General features: G+C 35.8%; 1 protein-coding gene across 1 annotated transcript in view; it reads right to left on the reverse strand.

The window, feature by feature from the left end:
- Positions 1-517: 517 nt before the first annotated feature.
- Positions 518-24,957, reverse strand: part of LOC136814912 (ubiquitin-protein ligase E3B-like) — a 31,096-nt gene continuing 6,656 nt past the window's right edge. The window contains exons 16-32 of the mRNA XM_067071335.1: positions 24,429-24,577; positions 23,974-24,132; positions 9,493-9,667; positions 8,926-9,041; positions 8,440-8,608; positions 8,110-8,209; positions 7,783-7,896; positions 7,262-7,339; positions 6,551-6,649; positions 5,302-5,418; positions 4,988-5,125; positions 4,515-4,580; positions 3,863-3,921; positions 3,234-3,416; positions 2,581-2,692; positions 2,111-2,203; positions 518-1,804 (exon numbers count right to left, since the gene is read on the reverse strand). Of these exons, the coding sequence (XP_066927436.1) occupies positions 1,604-1,804; positions 2,111-2,203; positions 2,581-2,692; positions 3,234-3,416; positions 3,863-3,921; positions 4,515-4,580; positions 4,988-5,125; positions 5,302-5,418; positions 6,551-6,649; positions 7,262-7,339; positions 7,783-7,896; positions 8,110-8,209; positions 8,440-8,608; positions 8,926-9,041; positions 9,493-9,667; positions 23,974-24,132; positions 24,429-24,577 (2,128 nt within the window). The 3' untranslated portion in view covers positions 518-1,603. The remainder of the gene's footprint in view (positions 1,805-2,110; positions 2,204-2,580; positions 2,693-3,233; positions 3,417-3,862; positions 3,922-4,514; positions 4,581-4,987; positions 5,126-5,301; positions 5,419-6,550; positions 6,650-7,261; positions 7,340-7,782; positions 7,897-8,109; positions 8,210-8,439; positions 8,609-8,925; positions 9,042-9,492; positions 9,668-23,973; positions 24,133-24,428; positions 24,578-24,957) is intronic.

Raw genomic sequence — 24,957 nt, forward strand, 5'->3', positions numbered from 1 at the left:
GCGACCCGCCTGGTTTTTACACAAATGACAGATTGAAACTAAAATTTACCGCTTCATTTTGAAAAATATATCACTCGAAAACAAAGGAATTGCTAGATTCAATCCGTCATCAAAAATACGGCGCATATTTTAAGGCTTCAATTTTTCTTGCCTGAGAAAGGTTAGAGATTGACCTCTAGCCTTCGGCTTGAAACTCAATGATTGGTACCCATAAAGAAGACATTGTAGTGTTAGAAACTTTGCCTACTGACAAGCGACGCTACATCACTAGTGTACAAGCGAATAAATAAGATCTAGCGCTCGCTCTCCGCAGGTACCAATTTTAAAACAACTCTGATCATAATATTTTGCTTGGCCGGCATTGAGTAACTTGGTGCAGGGATATATAAAGGTCGGTGGTGACTACCTTTCTTAATTTCTCTTAGGCATTCTTTTAAATTGTGGGCTACTCTTCAAAAAGTTTATCATTGTATTTGTGGGATCAAGAATTAGGACAAAAGGCGTTGGCTTAAAGCCATAAAGGTGTCAGTTTTTTTTGTTATTCTCTCCACTGTTCAATTCAATTCAATTCAATTCAATTCAATTCAATTTTATAAATAGTTAGAAAAAAACACAAAACTTAAAAATATATAATTTACATGAAAAAAATGTAAAATTATTTGAAAATTATTTCATATTTGCGAAGATTGACGTCGGACGGAATAATGGCGGTCTTTTACGCCTCTTCCAAAGATACTCAACAAGTCTCTTCAAGAAAGCAAAGCTATGTTAGAGAGATTCTTTTATTTCTACGTATTTACAATGTCCAATTATGACTTTTGTTCTTGGACAGTATACAAGCGTTCTATGCAGTAATAGACCACTACTTGGTTTCCACTAGTGGAACATTGACTTGGTTAAATCTTGATCCAATGCATGAATAAACAGTCTATTATATTTGTAATCATCAATTTTTAACTTACAATGAGTTCCTTATATTGACGATAATCACAGCTGAGTCAATGCGTGAAAAATATGATTCGTGTGCGATATTATTGTTTCTTTTCAGAAGGAAATTTTGGTAGAAATGACTGTCGTTTCTCCTTCTTATACACTTCTTACTTTGCACACTCGTCGTCGATAACGGAGATGTTTTGGTGCAACGTATCTCTACTTACTTCCCACACTCGTCGTCGATAACGGAGATGTTTTGGTGCATAACGTATCTTTACTTACTTCGCAGACTGATCGTCGATAACGGAGATGTTTTGGCATAACGTATCTCTACTTACTTCGCAGACTGATCGTCGATAACGGAGATGTTTTGGTGCAACGTATCTCTACTTACTTCGCAGACTGATCGTCGATAACGGAGATGTTTTGGTGCAACGTATCTTTACTTACTTCGCAGACTGATCGATACCGGAGGTGCTTTAGTGCAACGTATGTATCTCTACTTATGTAAAGTGGTGTTCAAAAGGTTACTAGGTACCAGGTTTAAAAGCATCATTTACATATTACTTGCGATGGATGGTCCTTTTTATTTCGGACAGGGAGTTCCACTTGGCAACCTCCTCTTCCTTCGTTTTGATCTCGGTTCCAAACACAAATCTCAGCCTCGTTTTCAAGATAATTCGAACCCAGCTCCCGCTTTGATAGCGTAACGTAATTTCTCTTTCAGTATACTTTTCTTTTTATACGAAGGTAGCTTGAGAAGATTAAAACACGTGGAAGCGGTTGGAAGGCGGGCGGGTGAATTACTCGCCCCTCGTTTTCGGACGCCAAAGAGACCGCGGACAACGCTGCCAACTGTATCACCAGTGTCCTGAAAAAAAGAGAGAAATTTAGATGAAAAGATGTTTTCGTCAAAGTTAAGGGACGAACTATTTTCAGACAATTTAGCCGAAAGATGTGTTTCTACTCCGGATAATCGACAATTACAATTACAGTTGATTCTCGCTAATTCGAACTCGAGCGGGGAATGTTATTTGCTCTAATTACAGAGAGATTCGAATTATAGAAAGTATTTTTCGAGGGTTTCTCTTTGACGGGGACTAAGAATAAGTCCAAATTATAGAATAATTCGAATAAGTGAGAGTCTAATGTACATCATGATAAAAAATGTTCAAACCTCGTCTTCAGTGGAGTCAACAAATCGAACGCTGAACGCAGGTTCCAAATGCCGGAAGCCGAGAAGCGGTGGATTCGAACAACTTGTTACAAACTGCAATGAAAGAAAGAATAGTAAAGAAATTAGCAGCAATGAAAAGATCTCTATGAAAACATTCTCTTTTGGACAAAAAATATTGATTACATTTTCTGAAATGTTAGTTTAAAAATAAATTGAACCGTGTAATTCGAGCTCCTTTAAATCAAATTATTGTCAGCGTCAGACTTAAACGCTCATATTTTGAAAATAACGATAACCCTCGGAATTTGAATAATATAAGTAGATTTTTAAAGACTAAATGAAAATGATCACCACTTTGAGTCTATTTGAGTAGCTTAGATCAGTTAGGTCTAGTATATGAAGCGTATAAAAAGAGCTGAAAATGAATGCCTTTGAGGTTGATACAAGGAGAAAGACCTTCCATAACTCACCTTTAGAAATTGTTTCTTTTCAGCCGTATTGAAATCATTGATAACGATATCCCATAACCAAACGACCGTTGGGTGTCCTGCATGGTAACCACCATAGTAACGGGTGTTGCTCCTAACAACAAAAGTATTAATATTTAAATAGTATCTTAATCCGTTTTCGGAAAAACCACTAGCGAGTTTATGTATCGGAGGATAGGGAGGTCGACGGTAAGTGAAATCGATGCAAAACAAATTGATAGTTGATTTACGGCTCTATATCGCCTTTGCTCGACAGTATTTTGGTGTTTTTACCGTCGTCGAGTAAAGTGGACGGCGAATTTGGAGTTTGAATTTGTCAACTTTGCCTTATACCGTTTCTTTCGACGTATCTCGAATACGTCGAATACGTAATAAATTTAAACTAGCTATTGAAAACGTACTTATAGAAAGTTTCAGTTCAAATTTTGGAAAAATGGTAATAAGTCGAAAAAGAATACAAATTAATGGGTCATTCCATTTTATAGCAGATGATCATGTATCGACTGATGCCCTAGGTGTGGCCTCATTGAATGATATTTTCATGAGTGACATGACTAGTGAGTATCAGTTATCGCAAAAATGGTGATTGGTCAAAAGGAGTATAGAAATCCTCTAAAGAACTTAACAGCCCTTACTTCAAATCTTGAAGATCGATACTTCCAGTACTCCCAGATATCAAACGTTGTAATTCTGGTCCGGAAAATATACACAGCCAGTTGGGAGAAATGACAGATAGGAAACCACGTATGAATGCGTCAGTCTGTTGCTCAATGTTGGTAGTCAACCGATACTGTGCCATTAAGTGCACGTATGCTAGTCTGTTGATAGAAAAAAAATTAAGATATTCTTTTTATGATATAGAAAGAAAGCGCATACAGATCTCTATGCTAGCAAGGCAAACTAAACAAAGGTTAAACAGAATTTTTTTTAATTTACGCCAAAAGGAACGGAAAGTTGTTACTTCTTTTGTTTAGAAATGCTCAGCAAGCAAATGGTAATGTATTAAATGAAGTTCTTTATGGAGACTGTTTTCACTAAAGACCTCTTCGAAAAATAACCCAACCGAATTGCCACAAAAAGTCAGTTTGGAATAGATGACGTGTGATTTCAAAAGATGATGACGAAAGGTGCGATTGCACCACGTCCATCAATGAAATCAAAAAGTGGTGTGAGTGGCTCTGGGTACAAGATTGAAGTAAATTCAATGAGGGCAACTACTAACAATCTGAACCTATCAGGAAAGAGGTTGGTTTGGGAATCTTACTTGTTGGCATTGGTCACTGATATTGCTCTACCACCAGGCTTCAAATCATGTGTTACCACCTGAAAATGAAAGAGAGAAATTCTCTGCATGCCGTTCTTCAACCTGTGCTTTCCTATAGATAGCGAGTTTATGTATTTGTGTTTTCCTGTGACGGACGCGGTTAACTTTTGATTTGTCTATAGATCCTGATCAACTGAGTGCGACGGTAAACAAGCACTTTTACGGTCCTCGTCTTTACGGGTCAAAACTGCGGGTTATTCCAGATCATTTCAATCACACAACCGTCCTCAAAAGTGCAAATACATTAACTCGCTGATGACACTTTCTTTGATGTGGGCAAAATTGACTCTGAAGACTGCAAATTTTCAGCCAACGCTGGTTAATGGCAGGTTAGAAAATAGTAGTAATGGTTTAAATAAATAGAAAAACTGGTCAAAAAAATCCCGCAAGTCAGTGATAAATTTAGTTAAAGGAGAAAAGATAGATGATTGCCACTACAACTCTTAGACAAGTTAGGACTTGAAACGAACCCAGTCAGAAATGCGTTATCGCCGAAGTTGACCATTCAGAGCAATAAGAAACCTTTACACGTGGTCTAAATACCATGCCTCAAAGACGCACATGATAAAAATGAAGTGGATATCAAACAAACCTGTCCGAGGACGTCTTCATCGTACGCGAAAACCAATTCCAAGTCCGCTACATCGCCATCGTAATTCTAAACGTGAAGAAGAAAGTAAGCTAGTAAACCTCACCGTTGCATTTCGCCGAAGCTCTCTACGTCCATTTTCAAAACCTATCTTCTACGGCAATTTACCTTTTTTATAAGAACCATCTTTAGTCAGCACTTTCGCGTGTTTTGAGGAATAAAACGTATACTAGTTATCTTTTTGTACATATGAGCAGATCAATAGAAACCAACTATTCAAAAGTTTTTTAAATGCAAAAAAAGGATGATTTTTTTTCTTTCAGTGTAAACTCATGGTTGCTTGAAATTCCATTGACGTTCCCCTTGATCAAATTTTAAAATTATTGAAATCATTCCCAAATTTCCCTCAAACTCAGCGGAAAACTTTTGATTTCTGAATAATAGCAATAAATTCAAAAACATGAGCTGCAACTAACCTTGACGAAATTGAGATTTTTGTACATCTCCGGGTCTAATGATGGTAACTCATCTATTGAACTGTAAAGAGCTGATTTTCGCTGAGCAAGCATTTTGTTCAAGAAAAATGAAGCGAATGGGACGTCAACCAAGATTCCCTGTTAAAGAAAAGAAATAACACTAGGACTTGATTTCTGAACTAGGCCACACCATATTGTGTGCAGGTGTGTCAGGGGCTCTACATATTTCAAGGTTTGAGGAGTTGAAATCAACGGGTTCTGAAATAGTCACATTCTTGGCTTTTTCGAAAAATGACAGCCTTAACATTACAAACCTCGTATAAAGATTTCCCCAACATTTTCCCAATGAAGTTGAACAGATTAAGATGATTTTCATGAATGAAGGACGTTGGCGAAGGGTATAAGCGTTCTTCGTCTCCACCGGTTGTCAACTGGAAGCAGATTAGAATGAATAACTTATTAGTACTTAGTATTTCAAAGTATTCGAGTATTTCGAGCTTTCAAAGCATCCAGGCATAGCATATGCTTATTATATGCATATGAATTGTTATGCTTTAATTCAACCAACCCAATAGACCTTATCGGAGTTTTTGATTTTTCTAAAAAAGCGATGCATTGTGGGATTATTTCGAGTGCATTACAATAGAATTCCCTCGAGGAATTCCTAAGAGATTTCTATTGTAATACACTCGAAACAATCCCACAATGCATCGCTTTTTTAGAAAAATCAAAAACTCCGATAAGGTCTATTCTTTATGAAGTCTCAGAAATTTTATTAACATCCCATTCAAAAAGCGTTTAGATTTTTGGAGCAGTGGAATAGGGCTAGTCGATGAATGTCTTTGAATGTCTTTTTACTTCACCACTTCCAAACCATTTTGAACAGAAATAATTGACGACTTGAAAAATATTTCAGGCTAAGGCTTCACGAAAACATCCAAACTACTCATTTTAACTGCATTAAAGAATAATTGTCTAAAACATGCAAAAAGCCTTTGTGGAAGAAAATTAGGATTCACAGCTTTCATTTTTCTGTACTTGATATTTACAAATTTAACTGGGGAATAGGTATTTTAAATTGGCGAAAGATAACCTTTTCGAATATCATTGATAGTTGTCATAGTTACACGTTTTTTTGACCAGGCTTTAACTTGTTCTTGAAAACTAATAGTTTGGTATTGTCAATAAAGGCTATTGCAGTGATTTATTTGACGTTAAGGCGAAGCCAATTTAATTTGTTGTTTTACGGGCCAAGCTACCCAAAAAAAGAGGGTCGGTCGATCGGCAAAAAATAGAAATAAAATAAGAATTTTACCTATAAAATCTCCTAAAAAGGCAGCAAAAACAAAAAAATGCGAAATAGAAAATAAAAAGACACAAAAAGCTCGAACTCATGGATAATATGAAAAACTACCAACATTTTGAAAATTTGGCAGTCTGTAAAACAATGAAAATAAAAATGTGCTACCAAAATCAATTTTACTTTTATTTCGATTTTTGAATTTCAGGGTCGCCTAAAAACAAAACGACATCTGAAACTTACAGTTGGAATAGGATAGATACCTTAAACAAATTAAGTTGTGGGTTGAAAGCTTCGGTGATAACATCTTCAAGAAATTCTTTAAACACTCCATCTTGGTCGATACCAGCTTCATCGAGTCCCTGCAAATGAAAGATTGTTCGCTAATAAATTGATCATGGTCCCTAGTCAGTTATGGAGATCTTTACTACAGCAGTTGTACGTTTCGTATCAGTTTGAACTATACCATTTTTATATACATTACACATACATTAAATATATAAAACTTTCTTGTAAGAAGAAGCAATATATTTTTGTTTGGAGATCAAGAAAATCGTGATAAAAAAATGTCGCTGTAAGTACCAGGACTGAAAATCTCGAGAAAGCTAACGTCAAAGTTACGTATTGACGTCGTTCCCAGTCGATTTACTCGAGTTACGTTGGGAAATCGACTATGTTCAAGTTCTTAATATCATTTTTATAGGGCTTTCGATCGGTATAATTGGTTTCGGGTTTTATTGACTTTGAAATTTCGTCAATTTTTTGGCGTCAAAGGATTTTGCCCGTGACGTTAACTTTGAGTCCTAAAAAATATTCCTAACCCTTATAGAAACCCTCGCGTAAAACTCTTTAAATACTTCATTCTGGACCAGGTTTGGTTGCATCGCATAAGATATGCCACGGGTCCAAAGGGTTTGCCCCTACTATAATTGACGTGATTTACTAAAATAAAATATAGACTAGGAATACCAAACCTGTTCATTGATGAATTTGATTCGAATTATTCCCTTCAATGTAGATCCAGTGAAACGATTCAATTGCTCATATCCATCCTGTGAAAGAATACAATAAACATTAATTCTTCTGTTGCAAGGTTCTCTAAAAACAAATTCACCAGTATAGCAAAGATTTGACTTGCTTAAAGGTTTTATTTTTACATAGGTATTCTCGTTTCATATCAGACACATATTTCATATCAGGACAACGTCTGCCTACTGTTATATTGTGCTGAAATAAGCAAAATCTTTTCCTCTTTCTGAACAATCTTGCTCCACATCCGTGTCAATTCCATGTGAAGAAACTTGTAAATGAGTAAGCAAACGATGTCACTCTTATTCAAAAACAAAACCTTTAATTCTTCTGTTGCAGAGAACAATTTCACCAGTATGGCTTCATCTTTGAGTTTGACTTGCTTAAAAAGAATAGATTTATCCTTGTGATAGAGTTCAATTTAAGTATTAATCAAAGGGGGCGACAGAAAACGTTAGATACTAACCTCTAGGATCCTTGATCTTCTGATACTAACGAGCGCAGTCGGTCTGGACGATTCCTTATCGATATCCAAAGATTGTTTATCGCCTTCAACCCATTTGTGAAAGATCTTCACTCGCTATAAAGGTGCGGAATAAAAAACTTTATAAAACAGAAAACAACCAAAATTATTCACCTTTATAAGAGACTTTTAATGAGCTTACGGAAGTGCCATTGGCGGTTAAGCAGATTGGTTATTCGTTAAAACTGGAAGAGCATTCCCCAAAATGTTTAAGTCTATTTTCACTTAAGAAAATCTGGAATTTGAAAATTGACGTGTTATCATACAAACCTCCATATGAGGGATAACATGTGACATGTTCTGCAAAATACTCGTTGACCGTTCCGTTTTTTCTTTCAATTCGTTGTTGAAAGCACTCATCTTTATCTCTCTAAAATAAAAACGTAAGAATAAAAAGTAAGAAAGTGGTTGCAACCTTTAATCACAACATTTTTTTATTCACACTTGATGAGATTTCCCGGACGTACGCTCTATCCCAGTTACCTAGACCACACGAGGCCATTCATTTCTTAATTACTGTCTACATTACAACGACTACAATCTACGATACTTGGAAATAGTAGAAATTACAAGCCCTTGATATCAAGAGAAAAGTATTACTTGATGAGCCATGATGAAGGTTCCATGAAGGCTCTCCTACAATCTCGATCATACAGCAAGTGAAGTAAGTGTAATGCCAACCATTTGACCGAGTCATCCACTAGACTGGCATTTTTCTTTTTTACTTCTCCTTTACTCGCAGATGACTGTGGTGAGGTCGGACAGACACCTAGAAAAGAAAATCAAGGAGTAATGTTTAATTTGAGATTGAAATCATTATCGAGTTTAACTGTGATGCCTTTCAAATGCCAAATAGAAAGAATTTTCTCCCGTTTTGGAAGTGCGTGTGCGTAAATTTCGAGAAATTCGATTGTGTTTTCTGTTTTGCCAGCATAGAGGCGCGCCTCCTTTTAAAATCCTACAAAAGAATATCTTTGAAGCTTTAAAAGACTTTCAATATTAGATTTCATCTAACTATTATTCAGACAACACCTGGGGCTGCCTGGGGACTTTTTCAAAAAAATGCGAATTCATGTATGGGCATACCGACATTGTTCCATATTAACTTGAACACGAGTAGATTTAAGAAAGATGACAATTTGATGAGATCAGTACAACTGAACGGCTTCTGTTTCTCGTACAGTTCTTCGTCATCTAAAATACTGCAATGAAATAAAAAGTAAACAATCTTTCTCCATCTACTTCCGACCTATGATAATGATAATGATAATGATACAGACATGTTAATAGTGAAAACTCCAAGAACTTTTAATGAACGTCAGCGTAATGTACTGAGAATCAGTTTAGCATGCTAAAAGATTGTCATACCAAAAAATAATGGAAGGAACAAATTGGAGAGGGAACGCCGAAAATGCTAACGGGTGAAAATCTGGTTCTAACTGCAGTGTATTGACCACATCATAAACGAAAGGCTTGTTCCCATAATATCTTTAAGCCTAGAATCATTGAATCTCAAGTAAATTAATTGGTAAAGTATAGGAAAATCAAAGTCTAGAATAACTCAATTTCGCCCTTTATAAACAACCATGGTAAGAAAAATTTGAGACTACGCGTAGTGGTTACTAGAGCAATAAATTCACAATCCACACATACGGTATAAGTTGGCATGTACATTCGCAAAACAATTTGAGCAGGGATGCCAGTGGTGTCGGTAATTCCAGAGTGTTTCCATTGATATAGTTGAGAATACTCTTCATACCAGCACCAGGACCAAGAGAGTAAATAAACCTCCATAACCTGACCAAAACTTCCTCTTGTAAACTCAACCCTTAAAAAGAAAAAAAACTAAATCAACATATAATGCAGAGGGGTCCAGCATCCACCGTTTTTCAGGAGGGCTAAGGAAAATAGCCCCCGCTGAATAAAAACTTAGCCCCCACCCTAGTCCTATAACTCAACTCTCAGGGGACCCCTTGCAAGCTAGGCCCCAGTACTGTTTTAAAAATTCAGCCCCCAATCAAGCAAAAATGGTTTATCCCTCCTAAGCTCAGGGGGGGGGGTGCATTCCATGATTAATGTCCATCTATTTCTGAATTTCAAAATAAAACTCCCTTATAATTTAGAAGGCTATAATGGGAACAAAAACACAAAATATATCCAAGAATTCATCAATATTTCACTAAAAACAGATATTCGTTCAAAACAACTTGACATTCACCAAATTTGTAGCCCACACTTTTGGCCATAACTGACTTTGACTTTGACTTGAGTTGGGTTGAAGTCTGTCTAATGTCTGTCTAATGGTTACTAAAACCATCGTCTAACTCTCAACCTACAAGTTTTTATGCCATTTTGAGATTCAGAAAATTTAATTTGGAGACGTGTTTTTCTGGAAAGGCCCAACAGATGACAAGTCATTGATCCAAACATTTTAGAGTTCCTGTCCAAGTTAGTAGAAGGGTCAAGACGCTGTATAACAGCCAAGAAGTTTGTAGTAGTCTTAAGTGGTTTGTGGTTTTTCCAAATTATGAAAATCTTTGAAGGAGAAACTCTCTGGGGAGACACACCGAAACATTTTACGCAAATTCGCCTAGCGAGAGATGGTGTGAGAAACACATGGTACAATATTCGTGGGAAGATGGGTTATGAGGTTCACCGCAAAACAAAACCAAGCGGTCAGTAACAAGAACATTTAAGTTCACTTTCTCTCTCTCTTTATTATGAGTAAATTGAAGAAGTTCGGGAAAGTACAATCAGAGAAGTACCTCTGTATGCTATGCAACAACGAAAGTCATTTAGATGAATGATTCCATTGAAATTTGTTCGTTTCGCTTTCCCTTCCTTCCTCAGAAAAACACAAATTCTCATATAGTCAACCATAGAAACAGTGATCGATACCGTCGAGTATAAAGAATTGATAAAAATTCCGTATGACTTTTGTAAGAGCACCCTCCCCCAGCGGACCTTCACGAAATCACGCAACTTTTTTTCGAAATTCACGCATTCTCTTAATGGTAACCAATCGAGTGGAGATTGATCCCAAACCAATAGTAATATTTTTTACGTTTGAAATTCTACAATATGGATGTTCATACAATTAGTGATTGTAACAACTACCAACCTACGGAACAGGAAGGATGGCCCTCCTTCTAAACCGACCGTCCAAAAATTATCAACTCCAATCACCTTAAAGTTTGAATTCAAAATCGGGAATTTTCAAAGAACAACTATTCATGCTAGTAAACCACTGATGAAGCAACTTTACAGTTCGGGCCCCTCTTTAAATCGAAAACATTCTTCCAAGACACAACATTGAGTGAAAACTTTACATTAACTAATTTCCATGAAAGAAAATCAAAGCCCTGAATCAATTAAAGCACTATAGAAATTGGACCTGGTACTCAAACGGTTAGGAACTAAAATGAAATTACAATGAAGAGGCAGAGAAAGCAATATAAAAAAACCGCCTTAACTAATTGCTCTTAAATTGAGTGACATTTTTTCGAGAAAGAAAAATCCATTCTTTAATATCGTGACATGCTTATTATATGTCAATAATGAGAATTTAAGTAAGCATCTTGCTGTACTAAACCTACAGTTGACGCTCTCTAATTCGATATTCAAGGGGAATTGGATTTTCATCGAATAAGGGAGCGTCATTTATGAGGGTTTCTTGTTGACGCTGGTTGATGGGGACTTTAAATTTCATGGAATAAGGGAGCCTTTCGAATAATAGAACGTTGAATTAGAGTGTCAACTGTATATAAAAAGTCTGTTTCAAAAAAAATGCCAGTCCCGTACACATAAAGCTGTTGATGGAAAAAGATATCATTAAAAGTAATATGTCGCCGGAAAGATAATTTTATGAAAAATGAAAAAGGAAAAATAACGCTGATTTCATATTTCAATTCTGATTTTTCCTATTTTCTTGGATAAGAAAAATCTAATTTTAGCGAGTAGTATGTAATGCAGTGGAGTCTCCGTAACTCGAACACGGAAGGAAAACGCAAATTTGTTCGAGTTAAAGAAATTTCGAGATATGGTGTAAGGTTTATTATGCATTGTTAACAGAAGGGACGAGAAAACTTGTTCGAGTCAAGCAGACATTCGAGTTAAAGAGACTCTATTTTAGTTTGGATGATATACTTTGCAGACTATCCGGAAAAGTACGGACGTACGAATATCCAGACGAAGTCGTAAAAGAAGGTATCAAAACAATGGGATCACTTCTTAATAACGAAAAACATTCATCTCTAATGATAGGTATAAAGGGGTCAATAAGAGGTTTTATTGATCTCCCACTGGTCTCTGTAAGTAAGCTTAAGTGATGAATTAGATCGATTCTTTGCATGCGCACGAAACAAGGTTTTCTTATAAGAACAAGAAGTGAAATAAATGATCTGAAGTGAAAGGAATTTCCAAGCGAAAAGGCTTATAATTTGCTCAAAGAACAAGATACGTGTTCAACAACATCCCAAATTAAGTAACAAGTAAAGTACTGGATGAGCATTCTCTGCTTCTCTCCAAATTATAAAACTATCGTATCAGCTCTTACTCCGTAGCTTTCAATGATCGCCCCGTCAGCACATTTTCTCTCACATGGAATGAGCTGACCCGGGCGAAGGTTTATTCACTTACCAAGTGAACCGCGAGTGGGAATAGAACCTTAACCGCCTGTGTAGCAACCAGGGCTTATATAGCAACGATGGCACAGCGTCCCATATAAGCAAAATGTATGAAATAGTTCTTGTAATTAAACATATAGAGGTATGGAACTTCATAAAGAGGGCTAATTATGATACTTATCGTGTCATTATCATTGATCATTAAATCATTTATGAACAACTATCTTGCTAATGACCCATCTATGTGATATCTTGATATCAAGTCTTGTTGGTTGGTACAAGAAAAGTTTCGTTGGTACTACTTCTTATTGTTTTGTTATCATTTATTGGTCAATATATGGGAAGAATTTTTATGAATTTTAAAATCTTCAACTTTTTGAATGTGGTGTGAATTTTGAAATAAATTTAAAACTCTGTGTGTTTCTTGTATTGAGCTTGTTTATTTCTAATTCTTAGTTTAGCCCTACAAAATACTTTTGATTTTCTTTTTCTTTGATGTTCATTGTTCTTAACCTATTCTTACTTTTAGTCCAATATAGAGTTATTTTAGGCTTATTACCAGATTTCTGCCAATTAAAAATTTTCAGGGCTCAGCTAAAAGTTCTTATTTTTCGGCATTTTCGATCCTCTTTGTTCTTATAGAAATGTTCTTCTAAAAAAGTGTGTAGTTACAATCATGGTCGAAATATATTGAGATTTTAGTGTATTTTTTAACGTTTTTCAGAATTTAAAGTTCGGGCGAGAATTGCTATTTTAGCACTTCCATTTCTTTCATTGAATATTTCGATTTTAGAGGGGTTCGGTGGCTTCTAGGCTATATTCCAAGCCTTAGTCGAGCAAATTTGAGCTTCTAAAACCTGAGATCCTAAGGTCTTAAGTCTCATGTTAAAACTCAGAGTTAAAACTCTACTTGCCAACTGTAGTTCAAAGGCGCTTAAAAATCATTTGTGGTGTTTAGAATTTCGTCGGGAAATCCCCTTTGTCTCAAATATTTTGTCCATGATTGTAGGACCAAGCTGATGAGTGAAGATAAATCGAAAAACAGTAGTCAACGAAATAACTTTTTCATTCATACATATATGTTTCTGTTATTTAAGCTAATAATTACAAAGACCGTTTTATGTTTCCCGAGTTTCATCCGGAAAATTATTTTTTTACAAGCACTTTATTTAAAAGTTGAGTTTGACGGTGAAAAGAAAAGGTTAGTACTGAAAAATCGTTAATAATTATCCAAATCAAACTGGACGGACTATATACCTAGACAAATTTCGCCCAATTCCAGGAAACTGGAAGCCTAAATTGTCCAGTTGACCTCAAAATTTGTTTATTTTATAAATTCTTTTTCCGTGTTTATAAGTGTTATAACACAGCTACAAAACATCTCGACAAAGAAGTAATGTTTGGCCTTATTATTTAAAACAATTTCCTCCCTCCAAGCGAAATTCCTCCCCCACATTCCTCTTTTTCTTGGATAAATCCCCTAATTACAAAAAAGTCCCTTTTCTAATGTAACAGGTATTATAACATGTAGGAGGTTTTTGTAGATTAAAAATGTTTCAAAAATGAAGGAGAAAAGTTTGCTATGAAATTATTTGCTGAAGATTTATTTTTCACTTGTAAGTGACGAGACTTAGAATGAATTCCAATGGAAAAGTCGAACGTAAATTATTAAGAAAAACTACAGTTCAGAGATTAGAAATTTGAAGAGTCGAGTAAAATCAAATGTTAAACATAGACTTACTAATTTAAAAGAGGAAAAGAAAATAAAAGTTTAGAGATAAGGTAATACTGTAAGACCGTTCATTGAAAATCAAAATCGGGCGAGATTGAGAAAGTTATCTTGAAGAAATTAGAAAAAGTACATCAAGTTACAACCTTTACAAGTTGCAGGGATTTTTATATGTTTTTCTTCATATAAGAGGTTTGAAAAACACCTTATTGAAAAAAGTAGTGTTTAACACTAATACCACGCACGCGTCTAATGTTTAGTCGCACGCATCTAATGTTGCGTCTAATGTTAGTCGCAGGTGTTTAATATTAGACGCGCATATAAAAGAATTTTGATATATGCGACTAAGGTTCAAAGACACCACATTGGTAGACAAGATTTTTTTTCACTAAGTACGTGCGTTTAATATTGAACACCTGCATCTAATATTGAACGCGTGCGACTAAGGTGTGCACCGACTATAGTTTGTGTGGCTTTTTGTTGCTTTGTGGTTTTAGTTTTTAGTTTTAAAGCGTGTGCGACTAGTGTGAGACGCCACTTCTGTCATTAAGTGAGTACCAAGCTTTACTGATATCCAAAAGTTCGCTCAACGATTAAATGGAAACATTTCCGCTGAATATGAAAATGTCCGCATAATTTGAAAGACTAGCCAATGATTAGAATTATGTGTACCAGTTTGGATTTGTCTTTTCAAAATGGTTGCGCACCACAGCACTATCCGAGACTTTGCAATTTTGGCGCGTTTGATTAATGAGCTGACTTTTGAATTGTTAGCAGTGAGTACGGTATGTGGGGAAAAGGTTGTTGCAAGGGCTGTAGTAATAAACGGTGAGAAAATAGGACAAAAATAAATCTTAACAATATATCTTTTTTGAGGTAGATATAAATCACACATGGAGAAAATAACGACTCAAATTGGTTTTTCCTCCATGACATAAATCAAATGTATCCATAACCTAAACGGGATTGCCAGTCCTTTAACAGAAGCTTAAACTATAATTCATCTTTAACATTTGAACTCTCCTTAATTTAAACGATTACAGTACCTGTTGCTCCTTCTTCGACGCTCTAGTTATTGAAACTTTACTGTACAAACTAACTTTGTCAAACTCAAAGTACATATCCAAAAGGCTTACTCTAATTTCATTTTTGTCTTTCGTAGAAAGTTACAAAACATAGCAAATAATGAAAACACCTACGACCTGTGGCAACAGACAAAATTGACTCCAATAAAGAGATGAAAAAACATGTAAGAGGATTGGGTACGACACCACGTGACACTGAGAAGAAAACAACGCACCCATATTGATGAAAGCAGTGACCAAGATTCGTTCGCAAAGCGAACATACAACCCCATCACAAAAAACTCAAGATAAAGATGAACTGGAGAGACTTTTCCGTCAATTATTCACAGAGAAACACTGGCAGAACGCCATTTTGTATACCGTTGTTAAGACAAGCCTCACAAATCCGCAACTGAAAGTGAAAATTAAAATGGAAGCCGATAAAAATTACCAAGGAGGAAGACTACATCGTCGATTAAGCAGCGGTATATCCAATTTCTATCAACTCCTTGAAGTACATAGAGCAGAGTCACGGAAAGGCGAACACCCTGATTTAATGTCTTTGTCACACGTTTTGACTTATATTTTGAATAATAAAATCATCGTGAAACAGTTGGAGCCCAGTCCACCATCAAGGATTGGTGTTGGAGGGCATAGGAGAGGCCGAAGAAACGCAATATGTGAAAGTTCGACGGTCGATCGAGAGTTAGTAGTAATGATTGTTAAGAAATATCTGTTGGAAAGGACGTTAGCACAATACGCGCTGGATTGATTGGCTTCAGCTGGGTACGACGTTGGTTTACCATTCATCTTACGTTTAGCACGTTCATAAAATGTAAGATGGACGTTGAAATAAGGTCGGCAAGAAATGTTTATTGGAAGTTCTGTTTTAAGGTTGAAGGGCCAAAAATTAAGAATTCTTGTTATCAGAAATTAATATTTTTTCTCCAAATATGAATTTCAAATATGAATGAATTCAAATTGATTCAATTAAAGATTTTGTCATGTCCTCATATAAACCACTAGACCTACAAATACGTTGAATACGTTAGTCACTTTTGAAAAAATTATTATTATCTACTCAGATGTAAAATTTATTCCATTAAGCAAAAACTCATTTCTTTTCGTTTTGTAAATAGATAAAAACAGTAGATTTGTTTAAAGTTAAAGAGAATTTATAAGGAGTAGAGTTTACTCGAAATCAAAACGAATGGTGTCGTGTTTTGACAGGTTATGACGTAAGCCATATTCTTTGTCCCAGGGCATGACGTCAGAAATGGCCGAAAACAGAATCTATGGTCTCACTCTCTAAAGATTTATCGTAGATGTTCAAATGGTTTTGCGGGTTGAAGGATTATAAACACGCGCTTCTTTTTTGGCCGAAAGTCTTAAAGTTTATCAGAAAAAAAAACTGTTGGCATGGTCACTAAATATATGTTAAAAAACAAAAAAATACCAATCACTCCTGATTTTGAGTATAAGGTGGTCTTGTATGCCCCTGCGGGCACGGTCACCATTGTTCTTTAGATACAAAAAAACTGAACAAACAACTATCAAAAACAAAGAAAAGTGTGATGTGATGAATTATTGTCTCTGGGTGAGGAATTGACCAAACACATCCTTATATACCCTGGTCGAACATTCTAATCGATGCAAAACACCTATAAATAGAAACTTGGAACCATCAACGTACGTACAGGACGAGAAGACCAAAAGCTTGAACGAATTATTCGCGAAATCGATAAAGCAGATATCTGTGCCCTATCTGTGCCCTACAGGAAGTTAGACGTTTATCAGCTTCTATCCCTATCAAAACAAACGACTTTATAAATAAATATGAAGTATACTGGAGTGGATACACTCAAAAACGAATCCATGTGTTGGAATAGTCGTGAAAGTCAACCCAAAAATTGAAGTAAGCGATATTATTTATGTTAACTCAAGGATTATTGTTGCAGAAATCACCCTCTACGGATGTCATTTGAAAATTATTTGTTGTTACGCTCAAACAGAGGAAGACCCGAAATCCTCAAAAGATAAATTATACAGCAAAATAAGAACTCTGGTCACTAATACCGAAACTAATCGTGAAGTTATATGTCTCAGGGACTTTAATGCAACAACATCGGTCAGTTGGTCAAACACACCACTACGTGAAAACTCAATAGTAGAAAACCTTGAATTCAATGACAATGGGGAGCGCTTCTATAACTTCTTCGACAATTGTCGTCTATCCGTCCTAAACACATGGTTCACTCACCAAAAGTGCCGCAGAGTTAACTGGTATTCCCCCGATGGGAAAACACAAAAAGGATATGACTTTATTCTCACTTGCAGCTGGATTCGACAGTACGTTAGTAACTGCAGAGTGCACCGAAGCTATGATTTCGACAGTGATCACCGTTTAGTTATCGCGACCTTGAATACGCCATGCACCAAAGCTGCACGTTACAGAAAAAGGAGCAAAAAGAGAAAAAACGAAAACCTCGATTTGAAAATGTTATTTTGTCTTTTTGTAGAAAAGGCTGCTAGCTTCGTTGCCGCCTCGTTAAAAGCATAAAATGAAACAATAGATTTTGATGATATACCACTTGGCCCACTTGGGAATACCTTGCTAAAAACGTCAAAACTTCGACAAAAGTCTCTGTTGTTCTACTCTTCTCAAGTCGTTTATCTGTATCATAACAAAGATAACAGAGGCAAAATCATCGTCAGCTTGTCAAAACTCCGACTAATATTTCTAAATTTTGACTTAAAAGTGTCTAATAATTTTAGAGAGTGTCACATTCTAATTTCGATTTTCTTATGAAACAGGCTCTCAACTTTGGCAAGCTATTTTGTTCAAGCTCGATCAATCCTTTTACCTAAATAATTCAAAGAAATAAAATTATGACGGAATATTGTCGGATTTGTTATACCAATTTTGAAATACAGGCGGCAACGAAGCTCGCTTCAAAGAGACAATAAAAGATAGAAGTCCAGTCGTTTATATGTTCATGGTTTATACAAACTGCAATCGACAACATTAACACTAGAAATCTTGAGTATGAAAATAATGACACTATAAATCGACATTTTATCCACTCCATAAATTCTGCTGCTGAAACAAATATTCCGAAACTGACCAAAAACCGTATAATTCACCCATGGCACAACGATGAAAAAATTAGATAATCTATACCATCAAAAAGACAAATTGATGGCAAAAAACATTGATTCCGCAGATATTCAAAAACTTCGTAAAAAGATCAGATTACGAGCACGTTTTCTTAAGAGTATCTGAAAACAGAATCTGAAAAATTGAACCAGCTAGCAATTAATCGTAACCCACAAAAACTTTTCAAACGGGCAAAAGAGCAAAGTAGCACTCTTTCAAATATTCAAGCTTCTTGTCCAACCCAAAGTCTTTTCAATCACTTCAAATCTCATTTCAACCCTACCAAACGGCAAAACAGGCCAACCGAACTATCGAATGATGATCTTCCCCACTATGTTACACAACTTCGACAAATTTCAGCCACAACAAACATCAAAAGTGAACCCCCTGATACTGACGAGATAAGTCAACAAATTACGAAACTAAAAGTCAATAGAGCTTTCAACGATATTGACCTTATTCTAATCAAACGGCTCGATCGTCCAGTTATGCTTCAAGTGATACACAGAATGTCTTCCAATCTCTGGGAAAATCTTGACGTCCCGACTGCATGGGGGAATTCCCGTCTGCAAGCCATATGGAAAAAGAAAGGATCCAAAAAAGACCCCAAAAAGTATCGTGGGATAAGTATTGGCTCAACCGTTTGTAAACTCTTGATCAATTTAATTCTCGATCGACTTTGTCCTTGGTACGAGCTATAACTAAGCGACGAACAGAATGGTTTTCGGAAATATAGGGAAACAACTGAAGGAATATACACAATTAAACGGATCCAACAGATTACTGATCGAAAAAGACAGCACAGCCCCTCTTTCTCCTTTTCGTCGACCTGATAGCAGCATTCGACCACATCCCTCGAGACTGGCTTTTCGAATCGATTCGTTTGCGATTCGATAACCGTCAATCACCCCACTGTTCGACATTCTTGATAAACTTTATCAAAATACAAGTCTAACTTACGAAGATGCAAATAAAACGTTTCAAACCTCATCTGGTGTCCGACAAGGAGGACCAGAAAGTCCCTTCTTGTTCAATCTCTATATTGACTTTGTCATGAGACTCTTCAAAGAAAAATCAAATGATATCAACTTTTTCAAGCACAAATATCGCATCAACTTGAAAAGTCTCACCCGAACACAGCGGTACCAAATACGAAATAAAAACATCCAAACGTTTGGACAAGCGGAACTCCCATGGATTGGGTATGCGGATGATTTAGTACTTTTCTTTACTGACAAAGAAAGTCTTTTATCTGGTTCTGAACTTCTATAAACCAAGTTTTCGAAAGTTTTGGGCTTTTAGTTAACAAACTCAAAACCAGAAACTATGGTTCTGAATCACAAAATTCTTGAACAACACTATTAGGGAGGGGACTTAGAAAAAAACAATTGGTGGCATATGTACAAAAGCTGCCAAATTATATAAAAAGAAGAAAAAAATCAAAAATTTTGACCGGGGACCCTTTTCAGGGTCCCCCCGGGCCCCATTTCTGCGGGGTACCCAGCGCAACCCCGGACCAATAGTAGCCTAACACCAGCTTTCTCAAAACATAGTCATGTGGCATATCAAATTATCAGAAATTTTATGCTGATTCCAAAAAACATTAGTAGTAAGGGTCAGAAATAAAGCTAAAAAAAGTTATGACCATATCTTGGACCAGATTTTGAGTAAATTGCATAATTTGCAAGAAATTTGAATAGAATCTTGATTATGACTAACTATCATGTAGTTAGTAGTTAAACTTTGGCATAATTCTGGATAATTGAATGTAACTGTTTTCATGATATGAAGACATTTTCAGGTTTATTTAATTTTTTTTTGGAGAGAAGGATTATGAATGTAGACAAGGATGGTGAAGCTGAGGTACTTCGAACAAGAGCAAAAGATATTTTATCAAGCCAGAAATTGCCAAGTAAAAAATCAAAACAAACACAGAGAAATAAAAAGTTTTCAATTGCAAAGAGCATCACAAACTGCCACATGAGTGGACAGATAAATGTAAAGATTGTAATACCTGTGTTAATTTTGAGATGTTGGAAAGATAACCTTTGGATGTTCTATCAAATGCCAAGAAAGCGTTGGAATATCTATTCGCCACTAAGATGGTCAATACAGGAAAGAATAAGAATTTTGAAAAAACTGTTGCAAGAAGGGTGTTGTATTGAAATGGATTTATTGCAGTGTTTATCCAAAGAACTATTGAACAGTGGAGCACGATATCAAAAGATTATTATTACAATTTTATAAATAATTAAAATAATATATAAATAGTTATGAATCATTGAAAAAAAGAAGCACTTCGAAGAAACCAGATGATTACTGGCCTAAGTTTGAGAAATACAGCTTAAAGAATTGTTTGACATTATTGGTAAGATTTCTTTTTGATTATTGAATAGTCAATTGCTAGGGCAAATTCTCTCCGAACTGACAGTGATATCCAATTCAATTTTTTGTAATTTTTGTTTAGGTATACAAGTTGAGTTTAATCCATAGACCATGATTTATGGCACCTTTAAAATTTACATTTGCAGGATGCAGAATGAGGAGGCAGAATGGCAAGAGGTTGAGTTCAAGGGGGGGTTCAAAATGGGTTAAAAATATATTTTGAAGGCACCAGATCAGCTACCAGTATCTCAGTGGCAAGTCTTAAGAGCATCCTCAGGGAATTGGAAAGTTAAAAAAAGAGAGAGTCTATCAGTGAAACTGGTACGAAACCCTTCTACTGGCATTTGTTTTTGGTTATTGTAAAATGTCCGGTCATTTTGCCACATTTTTACACCCAGGTTGTTTCTTGTAGCCTTACCCTTTCTTTTGAACTTTTAAATTAAATTTAGTACCAATCAATGACTGTACCCTACAATGCCTTTTCAAATGAAATTTAAACTTTAAAGGTGCCATCATGGTCTATGGATTGAACTCAACTTGTATACCTAAACGAAAATTGCAAAGAATTGAATTGGATATCACTGTCAGTCCTAGGAGAGAATTTGCCCTAGCAATGGACTATTCAATAATCAAAGAGAAATCTTTCCAATAATGTCAAACAATTCTTTAACCTATTTGCTTAAAATCATCTGTTTTTTTGAAGTGCTTCTTTTTTTCAATAATTCATAATTATTTAATAATGTTTTAATATCGTGCTCCGATGTTCGATAGTTCTTTGGATAAACATTGTAAAAAATCCATTGCAATACAACACCCTTTTCAACAGCTTTTTCAAAATTCTCATTCTTTCCTGTATTGACCATCTTAGTGGTGAGAATAGATATTTCAACGCTTTCTTGGCATTTGGTAAAGAACATCCAAAGGTTATCTTTACAATCATTCTGTCCACTCATGTGGCAGTTTGTGATGCTCTTTACAATTGAAAAACTTTTTATTCCTTGATTTTTTACTTTGCAATTTCTGGCTTGATAAAATATATGTATCATCACAAGCGATTTGAAGTACAAATAAAACGGAGCGTTCTTGAGACGTTCCTGAACGTTCACGAACGTTCCATAGCGTTCCAGAACGTCCTCGATCGTTCTAAAACGTTCAGGGACGTTTCTGAACGTTCCAGAACGTTCAACAACGTTCCAGAACGCTCGAGAACGTCCCGGAACGCTCGCGAACCATCTTTTGAGTCTAAAGGTTAATATTGACTCAATAAGAACGTTATTGAACGTTTGAGAACGTTCGAGAACGTTATGGAACGTTCAGGAACGCTTCCGAACGTTTTTTGACATCCTTAAACTTGTAAATAAAAGGGAATGACCAGGAATGTTTAAGAACGTTCTCTAGCGTTCTTAGAAAGTTCCTAAAAGTTCAAGAGCGTTCCATATCGTTCGTCTTGCTGGAACGTTCCATTTCATTCGTATTTAAAGTTGCTTGTGATGACACATATTTTGCTCTTGTTCAATACAAAGTATCTCAGCTTCACATTCATAATCCTTCTCTCTAAAGAAAACTTAAATAAACCTGAAAATGTCTTCATATCATGAAAACAGTTACATTCAATAAACCAGAATTTTGTCAAAGTTTAACTACTAACTACATGAAATGTTAGTCATAATCAAGATTCTATTCGAATTTCTTGCGAATTATGCAATTTACTCAAAATCTGGTCCAAGATGTGGTCATAACTTTTTTTAGCTTTATTTCTGACCCCTACTACTAATGTTTTTTGGAATCAGCATAGAATTTCTGATAATTTGATATGCCACATGACTATGTTTTAAGAAAGTTGGTGTTAGGCTATTTTTGGTCCGGGGTCGCGCTGAGTACCCCGCAGAAATGGGGCCCGGGGGGACCCTGAAAAGGGTCCCCGGTCAAAATTTTTGATTTTTTTCTTCTTTTTATATAATTTGGCAGCTTTTGTACATATGCCACTAAATTCTTTCTAATTTTCTTTTTTTAAGTCCCCTCCCTAACACTATCACAACACAATCATCTCACTCGACGAGACACCAATCAAAAACGTCACCAACTTCACATACCTTGGATCGATAATTAGTCATGACGAGCCTAATACCGGAAATGCAGAAGTCAATAATCGCATTCAAATAGCATCTGCTAAATTCAACGAAATGTCTAACCTCCTTCAAAATCAACGAATGAACCTTTGCACCCGAATGAACTTCCTCAATAGTTTTGTGAGAAGTCGGCTTACGTACGCGTGTCAAAACTGGAACCTAACGAAAAATGAATTTGAAAGATTGAATGTTAGTTATCGTTCTTTTCTTCGGCGAATGATACGTAATGGTCGAAAGTTTGTAAATCCGACTGAAAATGATTATCGTTTGATTATATCTAATCAACGTCTAAACGAAATTTGTCAGACACGTGAGTTAGAATTCTTCATAAGAGATCAACAAAAGAACTATATGTCACATGTTATTCGAATGAACGTGGAACGTTCAATCAAACAGCTGGCTTTTAATGATGATAAATATACGAAACGAGGAAGGCTTGTGAGAACTCTACTCGACCAGGTCTTAGATAACTTAGATATTTCTATTGATGAATTTTGCACTCTTGCCCTTAAGGGCAAGAATTAAAATTTGATGGAGAGATGTGTGACTGAGAACACAGGGACTTATCCCAGGTTTCCTCTCCTTGCACATCTCTCCATCTCTGTTTAACCTAGGAATAGGGATACAGTAAATTTTATATAACGACTCAACGGAACCAACGGAAAAACAGAGGAAAGACAGCGGTAGGCCGAGTATTAATGAAGATACAGGATCCTATTTTATTGGCTGTTAAACAATTGTTGAAATTATTGTTTTGATTGGAAGTGCGCAAATCTGATTGGCTAACCTTATCAACGGCTTTTTTGGCACGAAATTCAAACCAAATATAAACAAATTCACACTGGGTCATCAAAAATACCATACTCTCACTGAGTAGCTTCTAATGGTTTTTTTTATTATGCGGTGTAAGTTTTGGTTAGAGAGTATGGATCTCCAGACTATTACAATGGTATAGGCCAAGGGAATCTTAAAATATCGCCTAACTCTTTTCTGGGGGAGTCTGTGAGAGCCTGTATGGTTTTACTCACGCTGAAAAAAGGCGTACCTGCAACAATTTCAAGCCTAAGTTGAGTGAAGGTGGTTGTTAACGTTTGATATAAATCACAAGTCATGCATATATCAATAACTACAGGCTCATTCAGGTCCACCAGGCTACCACTGTTCCTCTTGAACGTTTTCATCAATGCACGACGAAGGATTCCACCTGGAAGTAAAATGTTGAGAATCAGTGGGTTAGATATTTAGGGTAAGTAAACGATTACTATTGAAGAAGTAGTTCTGGATAAAAAATTAGATTAAGTGCACCTTTCAATCTAAGCTTTCTGGTACAAAGAAGGAAATCAGAATTTTCGTGTCATGTGTGGACAAGCCCTTGCTTTAAAAAGGAGATATTCCTTCTTGGACTAAAGTTTGAAGAAATAGAGTTCCAACTAAAACTGGTATTTTCCAAGCATCTTCAGAAATAAAAAGTTGTCAAAATTCAGATATCACAAAAAATACCTTTTGAATCTGATCCATCCCCACCAGAAGTGATGACCGCTTCTGATTCACTCAATGTTGGTAAACTCTCAAAGAAATATCCAACCAAGGGCTGTTTCCATAGCAACTGTAATTGACTCAGAATATGGTAACTTGAATCTTGAATAGACCTTAAAAAAGACGAAATAATCATCCCTTTTAAAACTAAATTGGCATATGTTTGCTTTTGTGTTACTATTGAAGATTTAATAAGTAAGTTCTTGCTAAACATGAAGCTTACAAAAAAATTCTTCAGATTCATGATACGATCTTTAAAATGAAATCACATAAAATGCACAAAAAAACTTATCCAGGTCTCTCTGCAAAATGACAAAGTTAGATCCTTCATTTCCCAGCAGAGTCGTGAAAAGAAAAATAAGAACCTATGAAAGAGAAAAGATGTGACTAAATAAAAATCCTTCACATACCGCTGCCAACAGTGAAACATTTGTTAAGACTTTAATTTAAAGATTTACTTTCCGAGATACAAACAAATGAACAAGCAAGAGAA

Source organism: Clytia hemisphaerica, unplaced genomic scaffold (assembly GCF_902728285.1).
Source record: "Clytia hemisphaerica strain Z4C2 unplaced genomic scaffold, Clytia hemisphaerica genome assembly, whole genome shotgun sequence".
Taxonomy (NCBI): Eukaryota; Metazoa; Cnidaria; class Hydrozoa; order Leptothecata; family Clytiidae; genus Clytia; species Clytia hemisphaerica.